The sequence below is a fragment of the Rattus norvegicus genome, chromosome 3, assembly GCF_036323735.1.
Source record: "Rattus norvegicus strain BN/NHsdMcwi chromosome 3, GRCr8, whole genome shotgun sequence".
Lineage (NCBI taxonomy): Eukaryota > Metazoa > Chordata > Mammalia > Rodentia > Muridae > Rattus > Rattus norvegicus.
This window is the reverse complement of record NC_086021.1, coordinates 143,611,915-143,637,539: the sequence shown is the minus strand read 5'-3', so window position 1 is coordinate 143,637,539 and position 25,625 is coordinate 143,611,915. Positions and strand designations below refer to the sequence as shown.

Genomic DNA, 25,625 nt, shown 5'->3' with positions numbered 1-25,625 from the left:
CCAGCCATGTCAATTCCATTCATCAGCCAGACCCTTCCTATTCACCACGGAAAGCACATGAAATGTTCCCTGGGGGCTTTAGGATCTGATGAGAGCATTGGGCTAGAAGTTAATCGCAACCTGAGTCTCAAGCCATGATATTCTCTACCTCCCCTGGATAAGTAGGCTCCAGTCACACCCACCAGCCTTCATTTTAGCTGTGCTTTGATTGGTTGGGTGAACTGTCAGTCAGGACTCAGTCTGGGTGAAGCTTCCTCTCTGATGTCTCTAGTTCAGTCTTCTAGAGCCATTACTCCTTCCTCTTATACTGTGCGAGCACACCCTACCCCTGTTTTTTGTTTGTTTGCTTATTTGTTTTTACATGATTGTTGGGGGATGTGGAGGGGTGAAGGAGGAGGGGCCTGGAGTTTCACACTGGGAAACAAAAGGGCATTCACACTTTGTTTGTTTTTGAAAGTCAAGTTCTGATATTGACTAGAGCTTGGAAAATATAGAACTCATACCAAAAGAGCTAGAAACTGAACAAATTATACCCTAGGCGACTTTGCAATCTTCAGCCCCACAGAACTAAATCAGAGAAATTTAATTCCATTCAAAGTATTTCAAACGTTTCCTTAATATACTCCAACATAGAAAATATATTATTATTCAGTTTCCTATTGGCTGCCTTTGACGCCTTTTACATTTAAAATTTAGACATAAGTTCTATTCCATGCATTGGCAATCACCAACCTTAACCCACACCACCCCCAAGCATATAAGCCTGTATTCTCCTGCAGGGTTCCAGCCCCTTTTACTTTCCAACATCTGTTGGAAACTTACTTACAATTTCTGTATGTTTGTTATTGCTGTTGTTCCGTTTGGTTTGTGGCAATTAAATAGTACCTTCAGCTTGATTCTAAAGGTTGAGCACCTAGGAAGCCCTATCATGGTGACCATCTCTGTAAGGACCCATCAGGGCAAACACCAGGTGCTACTTAGCTAGACCTCACTCTGGGAACCCAATATCCTGACCTTGTAGGTATAAGAGAAACTAGCTAAAATTTGGAAGTAAAATGAAGAATGACTACTTTCTTTATTCGGTGTCAAATGGGCACTATTTAAGGGCGTGCCCTCAAATGACTTACTTTTATAAAAGAATTTGCCACTATTCAATCAGCTGTCTACTATTCCATCAATTATAAATGCAGGGACTTGTTTCTATATTTGTTTTAAATAAAGAATCACGTGATCTGGGTCTAGAAGTAAAAGACCTCATGATTAGCCTTTCCATCCTGTAACTGTCCTTTAGGGGGAGTTATATGTTTAAATCAGAATAGTTCCTTTGGAAACGTTTTGAAAGGCTTTGTTGTGTGGGCTTCCAGGACATTTCCTCAACTGAATGCTGTGCTCCACAAGGTGACCTGGCCCCCTGTCTGTGCCTTCCCTTGTTTCTGCCCTGGCAACTGTTGCTTCAGTTTGCCTGGTGGCAGCTGTTGCTACCAACTGCCTCCCCTTCTGTGCATGTAGGAGGAGAGGTCTGGAAGGCAATATGCAGACCAAGCTTGCACAAGGCCCAACAGACAAGGAAAGAAAACAAAATGGGGTCTGTCGTGCCACCTTTACACCTTACCAAATGCAACTCTGTTCTGTCTTACCTTCCCAGAATCCAAGAGAGATGGGCACTGGCCAGCTCTCCTTGACAGGCCGGTTTCTGAATTTATCCTCACGTGAAAATGTGACCTGAAGCAGTCAGTGTTACAGTAAGCAATCACCTTTCCATCCTTACAAGGAAGTAGCTGAAATGACCAATGCTTTTGTCTTTTCTGTTGCTGCTTTCTTTGGCCCTTTTTGGTCTGCGAAGCCAGCCTTTCCTACAAGGCTCAGTGAAACACTGACTTTGAAACATGGAATGAAGTGTTGTTTGACTCAAGAGTTAAGCTGAGCCAGGCCAAGAACACAGCTCAGTAGGGGAGCACTGGCCTAGGATGTGTGAGGAATACAGAGAGGAGAAGGGAGAGATTAAACAGTGAAGACAGGAACTCCACAGGAAGACCAACAGCATCAGCTAAACTGGACCCTTGGGAGTTCCCTGAGACTGACCCACCAACCAAAGAACTAGCACAAGCTAGACCTACCCGCCCCACCCCGTACATATGTGCAACTTGGTCTTCATGCAGGTCCCCAACAACTGGGGCGGGGGCTGTCCCTGACCTGTTGCCTGCCTGTGGATCCCATTCCCCCTAACTGGACTGCCTTCTCTGGCCTCAGTAGGAGAGAATGTACCTAGTCCTGGAAAGACTTGATGTGCCAGGGTTGGGTGATACCCAGGAGAGGGGATTCTGCTTCCCAGAGGTGAAGGGGAAGGGGGGACAAGGGAAGATTGTAGGGTGCAGGGCTAGGAGGAGAGAGAGGCTAGATATTGGGATGTAAGGTGAACAAATAAATTAATGGAAAACAAAGAAACATTGAAGACCCTTAAATTAGACCGGTGTGATTTTTGTCTATTAACACCAGCACAAAAAAGACAAGGAATCTCATGAGTGGGATTAAGGAAGTTTGGGTGTTTGGGTTGGAGGAAGGGACTGGCCTCTGCCAAGAGACTGACTGCTATGAAATATTTAAAACCTTGTTCTGGATGTCCGTAGGAAAAAGTGGCAGTAAAGGCTTAGATTCAGATGAAGGGAACTGAGGGATTTCTTTGCTGTGAAAGGGGAACAGGGTGTTTTCAAATCTGGTTGTAGTTTGAGATAACTGCACATATAGGCCAAAGATAGCTGTGCGCCCCAAGAAGGGAGTTATGTAAGTTTCAATTTAAATGAACTAAAATACAGCAATACTCCTGTCTTGGATCCCACTAGGCACTCAGCAAGCCTAGGATATCCGTGCATGGCTAGTGCTGTCATGGACTCTGAGCAGACCCAGCGCAAAGGTTCAGTAGAACAATGCTTGCTGAAGGCAGCAGAGGAGGAAGGGAAGGGCAAGGCTCTTCCCTTGTCAACCTCCCACATTTAAACCAGGAATCAGCACTACAAGCTAATGGGATGTGAAAGGGTGAAGGAGAGTCTGCATGGAGGGGTTTGTTCCAGATGACCAGGGACCAGAATTTTCTCTCCTTGCTTGAGATGGGGAATTTTATCTTTTCTAAGTAACTGAGTAACATGTCTGTAAGAGACGAAGAGAGGAAACTGAAAAATGACTCTAGAAGAGGAACTAAATTGTAGCGGGCGGGGGGCGGGGTCTCAGAGGGTAACAGCAACTGTCACTGAGCTTGACAGCCCCAGTTTATTCCCAGACTCCCATAGTTCCAAGCAGAGAACCAAGTCCAGCAAGTTGTCCTCTGACCTCTACACAAGAGGGCACCTGCAGATGTGCACACGTGTGTGCACACATGCGCACACACACACACACACACACACACACACACACACACACACAAAATGGTTAAACATGTTAAAGGCAGACACGCACCTGGGTTGCAGACTGGGGCCAAAGAGAGGATTTTGGGCAAGGGAACTTCCTCGAAAGGGCTGTGGTTCCACTGTGAAGCGCCCTCATTCTCATCTGCTGCCCCCACATCTTTAAACAAAGTCACTTTCTATCACACAATACTCATGTGCTGCCGAGATTGGGTGTGCAAACGGGTTTTTGGAGTGAAGCAATGTGGAGCGTCATCGAGAAGGATTGGATATTGAGAACGTGGGGGCGCCATTAAGAAAGTGCAAGAGAGCACTGAGGAATACGGATAACATGGAAGCCCATAGGAAGGAGCCCTGTGAAAGACAAGGAGACATCCGAGCTGTGCACATCTGCCAAGCACCGCTGCCCTTCTCTTCTGAAAGAGGGATTCTTTAGGAACTTAATAGTAAACGTTTTTTAGTCAACAAAATATATTTTGCACTTAAGTAACTTATAAGTCAAGTCAAGTTTGGAAGGAATAGAGGCTTTTTGTTTTGTTTGTTTTCAAAAGAGGGTTTCTCTGTGTAGCCCTGGCTGTCCTGAAACTCTGTGTGTGTAGATCAGGCTGGCCTCGAACTCAGAGAAATTGCTTGCTTCTGCCTCCCAAATGCTGGGATTAAAGAAGTGTGCCACCTTTAATATTTTAACAGAACCACTAGCTAGATGTTGAATAGAAATATCATGACAAGAGAATTGGATGTTATTACAGATGCTACTGCAATGTGTGAACTTATGAAATTTCAGTTGCCTCAAAGGAAAAAAAAACCTCAGGAATATAGAAACAACAAAAATAATGCATAAATGTAATAAGTACATTGAAAATTATTGGGGGGGGGACTCAGTAACCATTAAACATTTTTGCCCTGACTGTGTGGAAGCTAATCTGTTGTTGCAGATGAGCTAGCCATTATCCAGAGCAGAAACCGTGCATGTTCCTTCACAGGTCAGCCCCTGTGTTATGACGCGGCTAGATGCCTGGGTTTCCGTTTCTTTACTTCTTTCTCCTTCTTCCCACTGGCAGTCAGCCGTCGTGTCTCAGGGTTGTTTACCCACAAACTGGAGAAAGGACACCTTTTCCGGTTACATTTTTACAAGTGTGTACTTTAATGTCTGTGGCTCCAGAATACTGCAAGTTACAAAATTGGAAAGTGGTAAGAAAAACTGGCTGCCATCCAGCCTGAAACCTGATTTGGCTCCTGGTTTGATGTGTTATTAGGAAAGAACTCTGTTTACTCTATAAACTTAAAATTCTCTGTTTTGTCTCTCACTGTGCTTCCTCGGGAAATCACAGTGAAGAAAGTGAAGCTTAGCTGGACTGAGTTTAACACTTGTTGGGTATTTCTTCCCTCCAGGCTCACCTCACCCTCGAATTCAGGTTAAGCTGGGAGAGTGCACACGCCTAGAGAAGCACAAGAAACTAAGATTTTCTAAATGCGAGTGGCTATGATTCAGAAGCCAAGGAAGTCATCTCAAGGATCAAAAAGGGCGCAAAAGCTTCAGCTCCTCCAGCCACGAAATCATGTGGCACTTTGTTTCCTGCAAGACAAGTGTTTGTTTCTCGTATGCGTTTGCTTACCTGGCACTAAGGAAGACAAAATTCTGCCAGTGATCACATGAGGTCTCTTTCAGGTGACCCTCTCTGGTTTATGAGGAAACAAATAGTATTTGTAAACTATCTTACAGATTTTCTAAGGCTGGAAAATTGCCTTAGAAATCTGAAAATCACTTGAGTCACTTCAGTAGCCAAGAAGAGATGTCTCACACTAGCCCACACTACGGAACCACGGCACTTGTGGGGTTGCAACATACAGCCCCAAAATATGGCCCCTTGCCATTTGACACAGTGGTAGACTGAGGAAGGTCCCTCTCAACCTCCAATACCCTTCTAGGCCTTCTAGCTCATTGGTGGTTCAATGTCTGGCTCTATGGAAAGCCTGGAGCCACTGATACTTTGCAAAGGCATAAAAAATAAACTGTCACAGAGGCAGAGGTGTGCAAAGCTTTGGCCATAACGGTCTGTACAAATGAAACAAGCAAACAAATGACTAGCACCACGCCCAAGCACTGCTACAGGAGTAGGGAATAGAAAGGTTTACGAGAAAAGCTTGCCAAAAGCACTTCATTAAACTAAACTGTGACTGTGTGAGCCCCATCTGTAAAATCACAACGGTAGCAACCACCTTATAAGGAGCTCGTCAGTGAAACGAAGTAAGACATAAGTAAGAAATAAGACACTCATTGGCACAGGGAGGTCACTCAATAAATGACACGCATCATTGCTATCATTTCATCGAGTGCATGGTGATCATTCAACAACTCGCCGACTGTATTTTATCACACTACTCCCATTCCTTACCCTCTGCCATTGCAATTTATAAGCCTCAAAGATGTCACTGGTGTGAAAGGATACTCAGTACTCTGATCAAAACTAGATAATTTTTTAGAGTGTTTTGAGAGGGAAAAAGAATAACAGGATGGTTACCTCTTCATATCTGTCAAAAACTGCTCCTTCTTGCAAGAAAGAGGGTACCTCCTTCTGCCAGTTAAATTCGTAAGGTTTGGCCATGATGGTGTTCAAGACCTGGAGAAAAACAAACGTCTTATTAGTGTACACAACTGAAGTGCAAGTGGTTATCAGAGTGTAAGCATTTCATGTTTACTTTCTTCAAATGTGTGACAAAAGTCCATAAGGGTTCATCAGTTATTTTCCTTCTTGTGTCTTCCCATCACCTGACCCCAAAACTCTCCCTCTTTGTCTTGAAACCTGGAGAAACACTTCATATTTCACTGTGAAATATCTGCAGAGAGAAATGGCCCCAGGGGTCACCTCAGCAACTACACACGGGAAGCCGATGTCAGCATGATATACCAAAAAGCAGTATAATGATGATGGGGTGCAACTCAGAAATACTGTATGATTAGCATGTGTGAGGCCTTCTCTTCAACCCCTATAACCACAGACAGACAAATTAACTTTTTTAATAAAAAGCAATGCGGTGAGGCAGAAACAGTGGTACACTTAGAATTTCTACTATGAGAACAGCTGAGACGGGAGCTCAAGGCCATCTAGGGCAACCAAGACAGACCCTAGCTATGGAGAAAAGGAAGAGGAAAGGAGAGAGATTTGGAGAAACTCAAAAGAATACAATATAGTAGCTTTGTGGGTTTGCCAACGTGTATGTAAGGAGGCACAGAATGTCACTGTAGAGTTTCATGTGTTCTAGGATGTTAACTCAAACCAACTATCCCTTGCACTTTTTATCTTTGGCATAACTCTGAAAGGAATACAAACAAAGACTTCTAATATAAAAGGCTTATGTCAATCATGAAAAGAGAGTTTCTAACTATCTATGCTGTCTTTCACTGGTTTAACTCTGATTCTACTAGGATCTACACAAGTACCCAGACTTAAGCACCCAGAAGGGCATCAGTTTTCTGCCTCTCTACCTTTCTCGCTACTGAAATAGTCACCTCCCACCTGAGTACTCCTTCCGTCCATGAAGGAACATCAGGACCAAAGGTTGCTAGCCTCTGGCTCTGCTCTCTAGGGAGTACATCAACATTAGTGGTAGAAGTCATTTCTGGCTTAATATTGTTCAGAGATCCAGGGATCAAACCAAGGAATAAGGCATTTTGGGAAAATAGCAGAGAAATATCCCAAATTTGTCTGATTTTAAACCGGAGGGAGCCCCATTCTCTGAAATACTTCCTGGGGCATGAGGGTCAGCAACTGAATTATTTTATACGGATGACACTCTGAAGCTGAAGACATAGCAACAGATAATGTTGACCCAATCAACTGATTTTTAAAATAAGAAGCAAATAAAGGTATGTTTAGTAATTCAACTTGATGTAGAGAACCCGGAATAAAGTTACCTCTTGAAAGATGGGAAGGGGACTGGCCTTTCCTCCCTTTTTGTAAGCACCTCAAACAGCCCAAGCAGCTAAAAGGTTATGGTCCGTGCTAAATGTTCTTCCATGCAAATTCTCCGTTTGTCTTGAAAGTCCTCACCTACAAAGAACCTGAAGGTTTAACTTCCTCCTCCCCTCTTCCACCTGCTAGAAAGGCATTACCTCACTACAGAGGCCCCAAGGGAAAGGAACCACCTGAGGAGGATGGGGATTTCACTGGAATGGCCATCAAAGAGATGACACAATGGGGCAGCCTTTCCAGTGTAAACACACAGAGCGGCTACTGGAAAGAGGCCAGCTGGTTTTACATGGGCCCATTGTCTGCTTCTTACACAACTGGACAGATTGTTTCACACAGGCAGCCAGAGGGACACTCTCCCAAGCCTGCAGAGAGCATGGAAGAGCTAGGAGGGGAGCCATGGATGGGCTCCTTCATCAGAGAAGGCAGAAAACTCCATCTAAAGAACCAGTATAAGGACACAAAGGACCCAAAGCACACAGTGAAGGATGCCCCCGAGAAGAAGATGCCCTGACGACCACACAGCTCAGCATGACTCCTAAAACTCAGGACAAAAATACCCAAAGTTATTTTTCAGAGACAAGAAGTTGAAATGGAATTTTCACTAGCCACAAGTGAGTTAATTGTTTGTACTTCTAAATAGGAACCTATGGCGTTTTGAAAACAGACTAAGGCTATCAGCAGAGCACCCTGAACTCTCAAATGCCTCATTTTCCTTCAAGCTAGGATCCAATTTGACACTGACATATCCTTAATAATAATTTCCCCATTTGCTAAAAATATCTCTATCTTCATCGAGGTATTAAATAGCGTTTTCAAAAAAAAATGGAGTACAAGACTAAGAATGGCACTAAGTAATAGTGTTGAAAGTTGAGGATAGGAGTATTCTTGTATACTTTGCGGGAAAAGAATTTTGTAATTAATTTCTATGCCCTTGAAAGTCCCCAGTCACCAATAGCGATTTTACCAGCAGGATTGATTCTAACTTAACATATGCAAAGTCTGTGGACAAAAATACTATCGTGCCATTTAAGGTAGAAAAACATTAGCTGTCTGTGAGTCTAACTAAGCAACCGCTTAAATACCCTACACATGTAAGTACTCTTGTGCTTATTAAAATCAGGCTGCAAAGGAAGGGTTGCTTGCCTAACAATGGCAAAGCAGAGGGGTTCCTAAGAATACTCACAGCTTTTGTGAAGCAAATATAAATACTCCCAATATGTTGTTAAGCAAATAAAAGAATGAAAATGACCCAAACTGTTTCCTGCTACTAGAGTTTAGATGGTCAATGTCCCTCAAAAGCTTGTGTGTGGGAGGCTTGCTCCCAAAGCTTTGGGAAGTGACTGGATCCCCGGGCCTCTGACTTTACCGATGGACTGATACATTTGTAGATTCATAGCTTACAGACTTTGAAGGGGCTCTGAGAGAAAACTTATCTGCCTCTCTTGGATTCTTTCCTCTGCCCTATATGGTGCTCCCTGTCCAAATACCTGCCCCACCACAGACTAACAGCCCTCGGTCAAATGATGCTGGGCAAAATGTTTTAATGAACTATAAGCTAAAATAAATATTTCTGACTTTAGATTATTCTCTCTCTCTTTCTCTCTCCTCCTCTCTCCTCTCTCTCTCTCTCTCTCTCTCTCTCTCTCTCCCTTCCTTCCTTTTTCTCACAGGAATGCAAAGCAGTTAATACAGTATATACACACACATACACACATATATATATATACATATATATACATATATACATACATACATACATACATACACACACACACACACACACACACACACACACACACACACACACACAAGCCCTAGTTAGTACATTCTTTTTCCTTCCATAATGTTACCTCAGATTTGTCGGATAAAGGGATGGTTGACAGGAATGTCTCCTTTAGGCTGAACACATACAGTCAGTCACTTATTCCCCTCTGTGGCTCGTTCTGTATTGACTGACAACCACTGCAAAAAGAAGCTTCTCTACTTGAGGCTGAGAGGCCCTGCTACTCTTGCTTTTGGAAATAAAATGGATTGCGATGGTGTCAGAATTAGTCTGTCATGGATTCTAGACACAATTTCAAAAACCGATGGCTTCTGCCATGTTGAACCCGGTATGAAGTCTAGTTGATGCAAAGAGTTCACAAACACACAGCCCATATTTCTGACATGGAATTATCGTAAATAAAGACTCGTAGAAGTGGGACAAAACTGTTTTACACACAGGTTTCATGTGGACAGCCATATGAGAAATTGTAATATCTGGGTAATGAGGTACAATGTCACATTCATCAAACTATGTTTCTTTTTGCCATCTCTGTGTCTTTCTTCCTTTCCTCTAGGTATGAGGGTTTCTCATAGAAAAAAGAGAAAAGTTAGTAAGTGACCATCCTGCAGTTTCCTTCAGTTTAATACACACTGTATGCCAGGGCACCAGGTGTTAGAGTAGCAATTTCGGAGTCCAGCAATGTAATTCAGACTGTGATAATCAGTTTTCAAAGAAACAGAATATAACAAAAGTGCAGCTGTTCCCCAACTGAAGCTGGTCCCTTCCCCTGCTTGGACGTTGGTTGATTGACTGTAGCATTTCTCACGCCTGCCATCTGAGTATACATCTAGGCCTCCCAAATCCTCTTAAGCAGGTTACATGGCTGAAACTGTATTAAAGTAGTTGTCCGTGACTGGGGATTTCTACTCTGATAATCCACTGTTAATCACTTCTTGCCTGGAAGCTCCTTCCCTCTGAAAGATGCAAGTAAATCACTTATGCTGGAGAGCCAGAGTGCTGAGGGAGAATGAGCTCTGCAGAGGTCAGAATACTCTGCATATACTCTGCATGTACTCTGCATGTAAATAGTACATGGCATACGACTGTACAGTGCCTTCCTAGGGTTGTGCTCCAAAATGCATATTAGGTCCATATCTGGCTTAATAGTATTTTTATACTGCAGAAATAAAATTGTCACTAGTATATAGATCCCCTTTTATAGTAATAAATCGTAGAAATGGAGATGAAGAAATTTTGATTTGTTATGATTCAAGAAGAGATGCGAGAACAGCTAGAATATCCACATAGTCATGCACATACATGCTGGTGTGCATGGCAGACCGATCAGAAGGTAATAGAGTCCATCAGTTAGTGCCAATACAGCCATCGCATCAACAGGACACCATACATTACTCCTATGTTTGTGGTGATACTAGTGGAAACAAACTTACCACAACACCAGGTATGCAAAAGTATAGAAAAAATTATCTGCAGTACATGAAGCCTGATAATGAAAGGAGGAGGAACTTTCTATCTTATAGATTTACTGCATGATACCTTTTAATTCTTGAGATCTGGTATATTCCTACCTGTAGAAATGGTTAGCGTCTGTGTGGAGCTTCACCTGTACCTCATACAGCACACATCTGCTACATCTCATGACTTTAATTCACTAACAACAAACTGGTTTCTGCAGAACTTTTACACGTATATTCATCTGAATAACAAGATCAATTCTGCATCTGAAATAAAGTATATCTTATTGACTGTGGTACAATAAATGCCAGCTGCATTTTAGCAGGGCTTAATACTCAGGATCAACATTGTTAACCTCAAGGCCCTGAGGAATAAAATTAGTTGACCCTGGAATACTGCAAATCTTATAAATGAAGGGCCTGCTATGATTGTTTTAGAGACAGAGTCCCACCATGTTGCTCAGGCTGGCAATAAAGTCTTAGACTCAATCAGTCCTCCTGAGTATTTGGGACTCGATCCACATGGCATTGGCTGTGACTTAGAGGGCAATTTACTCTCACACCCTTGCTGATCCTATCAAACAAACAAAGAAACAAAACAATAACAAAACAGAAACAAACAAATAAAACAAAAAGAAAAGAATTCCCTAAAATCTTCAAGTGCAGAAGGGAATTAATGGTGGATAAAAATCATTCATCAAAACAAGTTCTCCCTGACTAGTAGTTGCTAGCCATACACAGCTGTGCGGAGAGCATTGGGCCCTCCTCGCTCTCACACTGGGGTATTCTATTAGGTTCTGGGAAAACATTAAGCAAACTGCCCATGTACATAGAGAACCTTCAGTAGGCGGAAGAGGGCACAAACAGAGCATATGCCAGTCCTTCTGGCCCTTGTTTTCAGGTATTCTAACCAAAAATTTCCAGTGTGAGAGGAAGTCCTGTCCTTGGAAAGATAAAGGACATTAGGGGAGAGAGAATGAGAAAACCAACTTTGGCTGCCATCCACCCTGCTTCAGTTTCTTTCCTGGTGCTGTTGAGCTGACAGCCTTTGATTCTGGATGCTCACAGTGGGGATTCAAACTGGAATCCTATGGGGAAAAGTTCAAAGAGGGCTCAGGCTCTCTTGGCTTACCTTACATCAGTGCTTCTAAGAGGCGGGCGCTGTCATGTTTAATCCTCACTGGCCACCTCATTGAATTTGGAATCACACAGGAAACATCTGGGTATGTCTTTGAGAACGTTTCTGGAGATATTTAACTGAGGGGGTAATACTAGACCTGAACTTTGGGTACCACCAGTGCCAGGCTGACCAAAAGGGAAAATTGAGAAAGTCCTACACGTTACCTTTTCTCTGCTTGCTGGACTGCTGAGATGGGAGGAATCTCTACCTTACGATTCTGCTTCCATACTCTATAGCATCTTTCTTTCTCATCATGATGAACTTTCCCAAGCCTTCCAGGAAACTAGCACAGGTACCAGACAGCAACCACCAATGGGGGACTTATTACATTATGTATAATGCAGGCTCTGCTCATCTTTTCTGAATGAGAATCCTGGGGGAAAGAGCTCAAGAAGCTGTGGTATATCTAGCTAGGAGGGTGACTCTGATATAGACTAAAGATGGAGAACAACTGATCGAATCTACCTAAGAGAAGAGGAGGTCCAGGAGAGAGAGAAGCCAGATGGACAAGAAGGATGAAAGTGAGGGTCAGTAACAGAGCGGCCACATGTCTATAACGTACGTCTCAGCCTCAGAAAGCAGAGACATGGAGAATGAGTGCGGGCAGTTCCTTTCAGTCAACGCCAGGAGTTAATACTGAGGGCCGGGAGTTAGTGGGTAACTCCTTTAAACATTTCTTTCAGGCTTAATTTTTAAGGGTTAGGTCTGGAAAAGGGAGCTGTGACCTTTAGTGTTAATTGTTGACTTGATGCACTCCCGAATGAGCCAGGAGGAGTCTCGCTGTTGGACTATGTAGACTATGCAGGCATGGCTGTGGGAGATTCTCCTGACTATGCTAACTGAGGTGCTGCTAATCACCAGTTACCCTTACAGAAATGGAGTCATGTCGCCTCCTAAAAGTTCACTGGCAGTTTGTGCCTCTGTATTGCAACTTGTTAATCTGAACTTTACCTACAGTGAACTCTATAATGATCTGGACACTACTTGCTGTTATAATGACAGTATATTGAATACCAATAAACAATGAATGACAAACTTCCAGCCAACCCTAAAGACAAACCAGGACAGGAAATTAGTATTTGTTAGCCACACTGAGGCACTTTTTCTGTGTGTACTTGCTCTCCCCTCCATAGTCTCCAAATGTCCCAGTGTTCTGGTCTCAAAGGACAAACACCACTGTTTGCCGGGAATGCAGTCTGCAGAACAAGTTTTGATTCTCTATGTTGCTCTGTGACTGGTTGAGCTTATCAATAACTTCTAGACTGGATATCTTCACCATTTTCTATGCCCTGCACCTCAGCCCGCTCCCCACAAGTGCGTACAGCTCTCATTGGCACCTGAGTTGTGGGGAAGATGAATGACACCCTGACCTTATCTTTGTGTAATGCATGGCTTTCTTATCCCCTTTAAGAGGTAACCTCATAGGCCTCTCCTGCCTACCCCTCCCTTACTTTGCCATTCAGTTGTCCTTGGTCTGGCTCTCTCCCAATTAGATAAAAATGTCACCAACACGAATCAAACTTCTCAAAAGAAAAAAAAAAAACCCTACTTTACAGGCTCAAATTTTGCTTTAATTATCAGCGTATTTCAAAGGGGAGGTTTTTATTTTATCTTGCCTTGGATAATCTTTCTGAAAGTTGCCTCAGGCATGAATATGTGTTAAGTCTGAAGACTACAAGACAAGATTGCATAACACAGGGAAGAAACTGTAGATGGGGCAGGCCCGAACTCAGAGATTCAAAGGATCCTTTCTTTGAAAAAAATATTTTCTTATTAAAATAAACACACACACACAATGAACTATTAAATTTAATCAAGATTCCTTGTAAACACTAGCTGACCTGTTTTATAAATAGGCCACTGCTATTTATTACACAGGAGTCATACGATGAGGATAAAGTTGAAGACCACACATAACCACGCATAATGAAACTGAGTCCAAACCATATATGGAGAAAATGCAATATATAGACACTAGATGCATATGAAAATAACAGTTGTTCCATGATCATAACCCAAAGGTATTATTACTCTATGGCTGGAAAATAAGTCTCAGTTAAAGAAACATAGTATAAATAAACCTCGACCCACAGGAGATCACTTGGTGTATTCAAAGTGGGGCCATTTCAAACCTTCAAATGTTTTAAATTAAACTCAGCAATGGAGCTGATAAAAAACAAGTCAGGAAAGTGAGAAGAAAGTGCTTTGAACCTAAGTCTTTAGGGAAGATTTTTCTACTTTAAAATTTTCAAATTAAAAGTTATTTTGTTTAGTAATCTTTGATGTGTGTGTGTGTGTGTGTGTGTGTGTGTGTGTGTGTGTGTGTGTGTGTTTGGGCTCTCTCTCTCTCTCTCTCTCTCTCTCTCTCTCTCTCTCTGTATACATGCACATGTGTATGTGTGGCTGTGGAGGTCAGTCAGATCTCCTGAAACTGGAGTCAGAAGCAGCTGTCATTCATTTCATTTGGGTACTGGTATGTTGGTTAGGTTTTGGTTTTTCTGTATTGATTCTATGTTTTGTTTTGTTTTGTTTTTTGCCAGGGGAGGGGGCATCTTGACACAGGGCAGGGTCATCTGGGAAGAGGGATTGTCAATTGAAAAACTGCCTCCATTAGGCTGGCCTACAGGTATGGGGCATGCTCTTGAATAATGGCTGATATAGGAAGACCTAGCTTAGGCATGGTGGTCCTGGCTGGTATAGAAAAGCAGACTGAATAAGCCATGAAGAGAAGTCCAGTACACTATAATTCTGCATGTCCTCTCCTTCAGTTTCTGCCCTAACTTCCTTCCACAATAGACTAGAATTGTGAGCTGAAATAAACTCTTTCCTCCCCGACTTGCTTTCGGTCATGCAGTATAATTATAATAGAATACAGTAATATTGAAGGTCAGTTCTCTGCAAAGGCAGTACAGACTCTTAACTGCTATGCCACTGTTCTAGCCCTGTTCTTCTCTTTAAATCTATGCAAATTCTTTAAAAAAAAAACAAAAGCAAGTCTTAATTCCAGCTTCGTTTTAGCTTTTAAATGCATAAACCTGCAAACAGTGTGCAAGGAGAAATACAAATTCCTTTATGTCAGTTAACTTAAGGGTTAAATATCACTTTAACTGATGATCTTTTGGGTCCCTTCCTCTACTTCTTGGCATTGCTTTTTACCTATTCTTTAGTCACCATGGGGCAGTCACCACTGTGCCAAGTGGTTTATGTGCGTGAGTAAGACTGTTCCATTTCAAACCAGGCTACAATAATATCTTGTGTAAAATCACTATAAGGAAATATGATCATATAGTTACCTGACCTGTCTTTTCCTTCATAAGGGCTTCTTTAAATAGTCCTGATCACTGGATATGGAATAGGGGTATGGGAGTTTAAATAAGAATGATCCCCAAAGTTGCATAAATCTGAAAGCTTTGTCATCTGGGAATGACACTATTTGACAGAGCAGAAGGATTAGGGTGTGTGGCCTTATTGGAGGAACTATATCACTGAGGATGGGCTTTAAGGTTTTAAAAGCTTGTGCACAGGCCAAGAATCAACCCTCTTATCCCTCAAACCCCGCCTATGGATCAGGATACAGCTCTCAGCTACTGCTCCAGCATCAGCCTATAGACTGTCCTGCTTCCCACCATGATAACAGAGCAAACTTCTAAAACTGTAAGCCAGCCTCCATTAAATGATTTATTTCACAGGAGTTGCCTTGCTTATGGCTCATGCTGGCTCTTCACAGGGACAGAACGATCACTAAGCCAGGGTTCTGTAGTGTCCTTCATGAGCACAGTGAGGCGGCTCTAATTCTTTATACCTTCCTCTTTATCTCTTAGAGAGAAACCACTCTAGGGACCTATTATAATTGCTTCACACATTTATTAGATGCTTTTGTCTAAAAAGTATCTTTATTTTGTCATTTCTTCACACTTGACTCCTTTGTGGTTTATTTACACGTAAATCAAAACCTGCATGTTTTACTCTTGGTGACGAGACGTGTATTAATTGGGTTTCTAAGACAAGACAAGCAGATGGCATGTGAACTAGTGGGAAACTTTTCTTCCCTGACCTGAGAATAGGCATAAAACTAGTGGTCGGGCTGTGGCTGTAAGGTACAGTGCTTGCCTAGTTTGCAGAAGGTCCTGGGTTCAAAGCTCAGAAACAGCAGTGAAGCTTGAGATAGACACAGCAAATGCTGCCTTTGGCTTCATCGGATAGCCTGGCCCAGTGAGTAAGACTGGATCTTCTTCGTTCACGGCAGTCATATAGGCTCTGATACTTATGTCATGAGATAAACATTACAATGTTCCATTAGAAGAGTGAACAGGAGACAGCCAAATTTCACAGTTCTATAAGCATTTTGCCTACAGCTTTAAAAGTGGGCCTAACTATAACTACACATTCAGCCTCCTATACAGAATTAATATTGAATATTAAGCCTTTTATACAGTAAACAAACTGACAATCAGACATAAGTGACTGTGAGTCTAGCTCAGCTCCATGACAGCCAGCTGCTGGGTGCTGAGGGTACACTTAACCTCTTCAAGGTTAAACATGTGTCCTTGTCTGTACACTGTACATGACATGTTTTCCAGACTCTTCTTCTAGTTGGATTGAGCATTATTTAAGCTACTATGTGAGTAGATTAAAGCCTATATGGGTAGATGTTATTTAAAACCCAGCATATCCTTCCTGGAATATATTTCTTTCCCACAACAAAAGCCATACCAAGAAGGACATCAGACAATGTGTTAACATTGTGCATTGAAGAGCAAAGGGCAGCACAGTGACAAGGTGGCATTCCCGGGACAGCCTTTCAGTATCAAAGCACACTTACAAGATGCCAAACGCTTTCCCAATCCGTGTAAGGTCAACAGTCTTCAAATAATTGTCCCTTTCATAAGAGGTGCACTGTTATGGGATTGCTTTAAAGTGTGTTTGCTTCTCTAGCTTGGGTAGGAACTAAAAAACATCCTTCGTTCTAACAAGGCCCAGAGGCAACAGGAAGATACCAGAGGTCAGTCACATGTGAGGCCATTCCCAAGAGTTTGTAGCCTATACTATTTTAGTGAATGTCTCTGACATTTAACTCCAGCCAGCCTGGGAAAAATGAGCAGAAATTGGGGTTTCTTTAACTAAGTTCGCTGCCCCTTGTAAGACATGGGCTTGGTTTCCTCAAGTGTCTGTACTAATAAGCAACGTTCCTGGAAACTGCTTTGGTCTTCCTGTCATCTGTGATCAATTATTTTGTTTCTTCAGGGAAAGAGTCTAAACCAACAGATTCTAAAATGCCACGCGGCTGCAGGCAAGGAGGATGGAGTTGCAGTGAGCTAGACAAGATAGCTTCCTGCAGGTGCAAGGAGAGGATGAGCTGAAACAGAACTGGGCCTCTGTGTGCTGAGACTGTAACCACTGCTCACCCCATCCACTGAGCTTGAAGCTCATCCTAATATGCGCACCGAACGCTGACGGAAAGCTTTATCTTGCTAAGCCTTTTCATGGGCTCCATTCCAGTCACAAACGGTGGAAAATAAACTTCAGAAAATTTCAGAACTAGAATTCAAACCTGGAGTGGCTTTTCCTACTCTTTGCAGCCTCCATTCTCAATAGCAGTCTTCCTAAATACAGTAAAACGCTCAGAAGGAATGGTCTTCAAACAGCGTGACGGAATGTGACCTATCTGTGTGGTCTTCTTTAAGCTGCTTAATAGCATGTGGCTAAACTAAAGGTTGTATCACTGAAGGGTAAGTCCAGATGACAATACCCTCTGGCTTCCTACCTTAGCATTACCCGAGGACAGATTATTTCAACTTCCAAATCAAAAACAGGCAACGGGAAATATTTTATATTATCTACAGGGAAAGAGCACTTGCTGTTAATTTAAATGTGCGTATAAACTCATTTTTATTTTTTAATCCTTCCTTTTAGGATTTTCTAAATATAAAGAAATATTAATTTGAGGAAGAAAAAGCAGGCTCTAAGTATTTGCTGCACTGCACTAAGTGGCCTACAGTGCTAACTGAGGACTATCTGTAATGGGATTTTATTGTAACAAAATCAATACAGTTGTCTACACTTAACACTGGAAAATCACAACAGCATTCAGCCATTACATGTGTTTTAATTTTAGTTCTTCTCTTTCCAAAACTAAAGGAAATGACATCCAATTTGACCATACCTTGAATAAATCGTGTCTTGTGGGTAATATATCATCTGTCACTTAATGTTTGTGATACTAAAAGTTTTCAAGAGAAGGCTTATAATTAATATAGATTTTGACCACCAATATTGCATCTTCTCATGGCCAAATTTGTTTCAAGGGCTGCATTTGACACTGTCATTTCCTAATTACTGTCTTAAAACATGGGATCTACTTCAAATGTTCTGTTCAAATGCTGTTGGTCATCTAAGCCTTGAGCCTTCAAACTCTATCATTATCTTGGCTATACTTTTCCATAAGCTACTAGAATCGAACTCTTACCTTCCATCTACCCCACAGATCCTCTTTCTGCAGGAAGTGTTGCCCCAGCTCCTGCCCCTCATCTTTTCTTCCTTCCATGGGGATCAAGTAACATCATCATTCTTGACCCCATGTTAGAACTTCAATGCCTCCTTGTATTCAGCTGCTTCTTCAGCCATTCCCACCCACCTTCTTCTGGGAGGTCAGGTGTCCAAACATGCCCAGAGATGAGCTCACTACTAAGAAAAGGTTTTTAGGAAGAATACATACAATTCTTGACATCTAGTAACAGCAAGTCATGTCAAGATCTTCACAGATGCTGCTTGTTTTGGATTAACGTGTTGTTCCTAAGGACACAGGCTAAAGGCTTGGTCCTCAACCCATCAATATCTGGCAAGAGGTAAAGTCTTCAAGAGGCATGCCATGGTGTGAAGTCTTTAAGTTATTGGGGACATGCTCCTGAAGAGGACACTGGTACCCCAGTGGTTGAGTGGTTGAATGGCTCTCTTCTGCTACATAATTACATACTGTCTAACAATGACTCAAGGCGATATAGTTGACTGGTCAGGCATCAGCCTACAAAAAATATGAGATCAAACTTCTCTCTTTATTGCCTAATTACTTCAGGTGCCGGTACAACAACAAAAAGCGAAATCAGAGGTTACCAATCAAAACAGCTACAGTGCAAAGGAAATTGGCCTTTTCATATAATAAATACCTAAACTGTGGGTGAACTTCAACTTTAATGAGCTAATGGTGAAGAGGTAGTTGCTTAAACCTTAATCAGTTTTCAGGAGTGCTTAATCAAAGGGTATGACTATCTCAGCCAACCAACAGATGCCATTGTTTAAGGATTCCCTGACCCTTTGTGCTACAATCTTCAGAAGCTTTTCAACAGAACAGTGGTCTGAGGAACCCTAGGAAAATGAACCATTTATGTCACACAAGGTCTATATGACTGCAGAGTCCAAGTGAGTTCTCCATGTAATAGACTGAGATCTGAAGCCAAAAACTTGAGGCAAGGTGGGCACTGTCACATCACCTACTAATGAAGATAAAAATAAGCTCATCGGCACCCTAGCCTGACTTCTCAGGCTAAGTCAAGGGACTTCTTCAAGTATTTCGAGGAGGGGAGAATAAGGTCATTTAGTTTTCAGTCAAGAGTAAGAATCACAAAGACCAATGACCTCAGGAGCACATAATTGCATTTATTTGTTCATTTATTTTTATTTTTCAGTGCCAGGGATGAAACCTATTGTCTTGCATATGATAGATAAGTACTCTATCATATAGGTTATATGTCCAGCCCAGCCAAACGATAAATCACCAGGAAACTAAGAATTATTTTACCATGAAGTGAGCTGTTCTCAGGGTAGCTACTATGATCCACTTAAGGATGCAGATGGTCACTTTCTTTCTTAGAGGTGACCAAATGACTGTCTGCTGGATGACTGACATGATTGATCTGTACTTCTGTTGTCCTTCAGAAAACAGCACTGGATTGGTACAAGTCACTATGCCACTCCAGGCTCTTTACAAATTCCTGTGAATCAAAGTCTAACCATTCTGTCACCACAGATATGCAGTGAACCATGTCCTGGTGTTCATTCTGGAAAGAATTTTGGTGACAGCTGAGGAGAGAGTAGTCAGCTGCTGAATGGCTGGCTGTTGCAGAATGCTACCCCGTTTTCCATCTGCAACAGTCTTGATGCTGCTAAAATGAACAGCTCTCTGCTTCTTGAGGAGCCATCATCTTTTGGGGTTATGGATTAAAAGGGACCTGAAACACTCAAGCCATGAGGAAGAGCACAGAAGGCATGTGACAAGTATGACTATAGATCCTAAGCCTTTTTCTACCCTAAACTGGAACTGACAAAAAATGTAACAAGAAGTTAAAGCTACTAGCTTCAGGCTTTAGACATTTTTAGCCATCTCTGTGCCAATCTCTGGAAGACAAAAGAACTCTTGATTTCAGGATTCTAGCCAACATCAATTTTGGGAAGTCACAGCTTGTGTGCCAAATACTAATCATTTTGTTTTCTAAACTGAATACAATATCCTGAATGAATACTTGTCACAAACCATCACATGCAGCTGCTTCAGGCCCCTGTGCCCAAATGTCTTAAAATTAAAAAGCTAAAACAAACTAATGGAGTTTCCTATCTTGTCAACTCATTTCTGAAGAGCGAAGCCTATTAGAATCGAGATAATAGATTCTTTAACCACAGTCAAACGAGCTGGCACACAAGGAAAATACAACTTAAAAAAAAACTTGCCTTTTCCCCTGCTTAAAAATATGAAAATTAGTGTTGTTTAGCATAAAGGAAAGAAAAATACAAGAGATCTGAAAAATAGGTACAAAATAAACCACAAAATGCAAATCAATATTGTGTACTTTCAGTTCAAGAAAGTTCCCATGTCTCTGGTAGCTTATATCACGGAGTAATTTTGTGAAAGCTTTATGGAAAGGTCACTGTTGCATTTCCATAATATTAAAATCTATGTTAGCATACAGAGATTCCCCAAGAGCCTGAAACTTTCCAAAAGCCTGAAGTTATTAAGATTTTTGTATGACTCAACTAAGTTTTCTTCAAATATTGCCACCCTTTTCACATCAGATAAGCAATCAGAGGATAAAAAGAAAATCAGGAAAACAGCTTCACTGTCTATTAGTTCTAAAAGAATAACTTTAAAAATACCCTACAATCGTGAAGGAGCTTATCAAAACAGTTCATTCCCTTCACAAAGAAATGAGATGAAAACACGGGTTAAGGTCTTAGTAGACAGCAAACTGAGCTCGTGTTCTTAAGATAAAGTCTAACGCAAGCGCCAATGATAACTTTGTTTTTCTTCATAACCCTTCCTGTTTCTGAGACCTTCTTGGGCATGTTAAATGACGACTAAGGTACAGCCATTTGTTGTATGTGAGTCCATAATCCTGGAATGGCTAACTTAAGTTTTCTAAGTCATGAATTCTAGGTTAAATGTAGAACACGCCCGATATGAATTGAAAACTGAAGCCTGTTGTTTGGCAGTGTGTGAAATTATTGTCACGTGTTTTTCTTTGTTGGTTTTCTTCTCCCAAAATAAAAATTTTAAGTTAATTTGTGTGTGTGTGTGTGTGTGTGTGTGTGTGTGTGTGTGTGTGTGTGTGTTGCCTTTATAAGTATGTTCACCATGTTCCCTGGAACGGAAGTTATGGATGGTTGTGAATATCATGGGTGCTGGGAACTGAACCTGGGTCCTCTTGCAAAAGCAACATGTGCTCTTAACTACTGAGCCATCTCTCCAACTATAAAATTCCCATTAATAATATATGTGTTGGAACATTATGATCCTTGATTACAGAAAGGAAATTCCTCTAGTTCGCAGAGAACCCATAATCAGAACATCACCAAAAAGGACCCCATTCTTTGATTTACAAACAGGAGACCTATTAGGAGCTTTAAGAGGCTTAGCTTACGGTCAGATATCCAGAAAGAAGACCACAGAAGTCTTTTTGGTTAGGTGCCATACAGGTCTCAGGAGATGTTTTGTTAATAAACAGATTCACTCGGAAATTGACTCATGCCACACTCCAGACCCACTACATCTGATTATTCTCTGTAACATTTTAACAGTGCTCTAGAATGTTCTGTCCTTGAAATCAAGATAAATATAACCTTGCTGGTAAGGTCCTCAGCTTTCTTACTCCCATTGCGTTTTGTGGGTTAATGTTTTAAAGAAGATGTAATAACTCAAGACACATTCACAGCCTATTAAGAAGACATGTGTTGTAGACCTCTCAAGGCTTACATGGCTGCCCACAGAACTGGCAATTCTTCTCCTGGAACAAGAGGCAAGTCCTAAATTATGCCTGACAACATTTGCAGATGCCTCCAGTCTAAAGAAAGAGATGGTCAGAAGCAGTGCCAGAAGAGAAAGAGCTTTTCCTAATGGCTACCTTCCACACTTACGTCTGTCTTCCCCATGTTCCATAGAAACAGTGATAAATAATGACCCGAGTCTTCAGTACTAGTTTTACAGAGTGTTGCTGTAGATTCCTGTCCTCTGAGTAACATGGCTGACATTTTCATTTCTTTGGCTGTGCCTACCCACAAACGTCATCATGGGTTGACCTGGTTTTTGTTTGTTTTGTTTTTTTGTTTGTTTGTTTGCTTTTAGCCTTCCCTCAGAGAAGGAGAGTATCAGGAATATGACTGGACCCTCACCTAAGGTTCTGGCTACTCTCTCCTGCACTCCCCAAACACGTGTATGCAACTTTGACTACTTTTCACATGACCTCTGGAAGCTGTGGAAGCCTCAAGAGGGGTTAACAAAGGCGCAGAGAGCGAGGCATGATTAACTGAAGGGAATACCTTCTTGTAGATTACTGTCTGTAAGCAGGTGAGGATAGGTGAAAGACAAAGCTAGCGTCTGTGACTAAACAGTAGAAAAGGAGGGCGGGCTGAGAGTTTTTTGAGAGGTCGGAGAGATAGGAGGGAGGGGAGATGGAAGGAAGATGGAGGAAGAAAAGGACGCCATAGATCTGTGTGGCTTTAAATAGCCACAGGTAGCTATGAATATCATATAAGGGATGGATTATTACAGGACAATTTGTCCAATCTAAGTAGGCAGCTTATATCATATCAATTGGCTCTGAGTTCTTTGGGGTTTTTATGGGTTGAGAATTTACTGATATAAATTTGACTAATAAATTAAAAGCCTCTAGAGTTTTGATTTTACTGGCTTACAGGATTTGTGACAGCTAACCGTGAGATGGGCGGTCACTGCATGGGGCTAGCCATGGAGGTGGCAAGACCACTAGGGCCAGACAGTAGCCTGCGCTAGCTTAGGATGGAACATGTTTAGTGTTTCCCACAACACTTTCTGTGCTGCTGTGAGGAATCCATCATCCAGTGAGGGTCATGAGTCTCTGGTGTAGAAACTTGGGGACCCATGTTCCTATGAGCAATCTTCATTCGTACTCTGTGAGAAAGCCTGATAAACTTGTCAGCTCCCCAAGGTTAATCCTAACCAATCATACTTTGGACGATTTGAGGCATACCAAAAGGAAGGGATTAATTAGACAGAAGGTAGACATTGTTTACATCTCTCCCGGGAAGGAATTTTTCATAAGAGGTGTGAAGGTTAAATAGAAACATTCTACAAATACATAATTTTGGTTTTTTTGTTTTGTTTTTGTTGGGTTTTTCTTGTTTGTTTGCTTTTGTTTTGTTTTTCTGAGACAGGGTTCTTTCTTTGTTCATTTAACAGGCCTGGTTGTCCTGGAACTAATTTTGTAGACCAGGCTAGCCTTAAGCTCACAGAAATCTGCCTGTCTCTGCCTCCATAGTGCTGGGATTAAAGGCATATGCTATTTTCAAATTATCAACAGACTACCTAAACGTAGGCATACACATTCCGTAAGTAAATAGGGAAATATCTACTCTAAGCTCTAGGATAATTTAAAAAATCTGCCAATACAGTGAATTACATATGGAATCCCATACTTCTAGGATGCATGAAAGTAGTTTAGTGTAAAAAAATCACTCAAATTAGAAAGAACCAATTCAAAAGCTGACTCATCTAGCTACTTAAAAACAAAGAGCCTCTCACAAACCATATTAGAGGAGTTTCTATACCAGAAACAGATGCGTCTGTACAGAACACTGAAGAGGGTTGAAGAGTAGCAGGGATGCTGACCTGAAATGTTCTCAGAAAAAGAACCACTTACCCCACTTCCAGAACTGTCCCAGGAACTTACATTGTTTTAGCAGCTACAGAGCATCCTAATGTCCACAAGAAATCCTGACCTAGGTTTGCATTGGCCATGGCCACACCAACGCAGAATTTATCTGCAGACTCATTAGCTCCAAGGAGTCAAACTTGATCCAGTCTTTGGCCTCCTTGTAAGAAGAACGGATTAGAAGAAATACTGCACAGGGCTCTTCTGGAATCTAAAGCTGGGAGCCCTTGGTGCTCACGTTGTTTTCAAGCTTTGGGCAGGGAAACTCATTAGTGGGTCACACAGAGCAGTGGCTGTCTTCTGTAACTCCACATGGGCTGACCAACTGGGAACTCCGGGAGGCATTTCTCTATCATAGCAATATGCACACTTACTGAGATAAAGCAACTTATTATACTAAAGGATCTAAGGTTTAGATTCTAAATGCTATTCTACATTAAGAAGGCTATTTATACTATACCAAAGAGACAAAAAAATGCAGCTGGATTCCCTGAGAGCCGCAGCAAGCAAAAGCTGATCATTTAGTTCTGTTTTCCATTCAACAATACACACCAGAGGCCAATGACACTCACAAGAATACGCACATCAGAAGTAACTAAACTATCTTGAAAATAAACAAATACCTTCAGGGTAAATCTAACGGGCTGTTTGAAATAACGACACTATGAACTGAGTAAAAATTTCCCAGACACTAAAGTTTTCTAAATTGTTTATATTTATTACAATATATTACTTTTATATTTTTTAAAATGTTGCTCCTGCTACACCTGCCTCTTGTTCTCTTCCTCCATAGCAAATAGGTTGGTAGAAAAGACTATTGGTAAAACAGTCTCAGCATAGGCTGTTTTACTGCAATGAAAACCCAACTCCTGCCTTCTCCATCTTCTTTCCCAAGTATCAAACCAAGGCATGTTAATCTAAATATGTACTTATGGTCTTTTGGTGTAACACAGTTACAGAATTTTACCCAAAGAACAAAGGTGTGGTGGTCTCCACCTGACATAAAATTAATCTTTCTGGCTGGGGATTTAGCTCAGTGGTAGAGCGCTTACCTAGGAAGCGCAAGGCCCTGGGTTCGGTCCCCAGCTCCAAAAAAAAAGAACCAAAAAAAAAAATTAATCTTTCTGAGATCTTAAATGACATGAAAACAATATACAGTGAAGGATCCCCTTTGACAAGAGTATTAACCCAGTGGATGGCAAAGGGTAGAGAAAAGGCTATGTGATGGACTCCATTGGTCTTGTATCTGTTTGTGGTGGAACTATGAATTTCTGTACATACCAGAACATCATTGTGCCACAGTAAAGAGTCTCAAAGTGTCAATCATGGACGTAGGCTCCCTACACGAGGAAGGGAGGTAAGCAGTGTCATGTTGGGAGAAGGAGAGGTACAGGTCATAGGGCAGAGGCACATTTACCTGTCTCCCCCACCCCATTCTCTAGAAGCCCATATACTGATCACAAGTTCAGTTCTTAAGGTTCTTTATCCTTTACTTATGATTCTTCTTCTGCATTGGGATCTAAGCCTGTCCATACACAGTACTCAAAGTTAACTAGCTTCTAGTCTCTCATCTTTTTCTTATTCTTCCCCATCACTAGGGCTTTATCCACCTGGCCTTACCTTGGTGCTTCACAGAGACTAATCACCATTTTGCTTCTGA

General features: G+C 41.7%; 1 protein-coding gene across 21 annotated transcripts in view; it reads right to left on the bottom strand.

Annotated features, from left to right (window-relative positions):
* Positions 1-25,625, bottom strand: part of Plcb4 (phospholipase C, beta 4) — a 369,409-nt gene that overhangs the window by 137,590 nt on the left and 206,194 nt on the right. For all 21 annotated transcript variants that reach the window (XM_063283129.1, XM_063283132.1, XM_063283131.1 and 18 more), the window contains one exon: positions 5,921-6,019. In XM_063283129.1, the coding sequence (XP_063139199.1) occupies positions 5,921-6,004 (84 nt within the window). In that variant the 5' untranslated portion in view covers positions 6,005-6,019. The remainder of the gene's footprint in view (positions 1-5,920; positions 6,020-25,625) is intronic.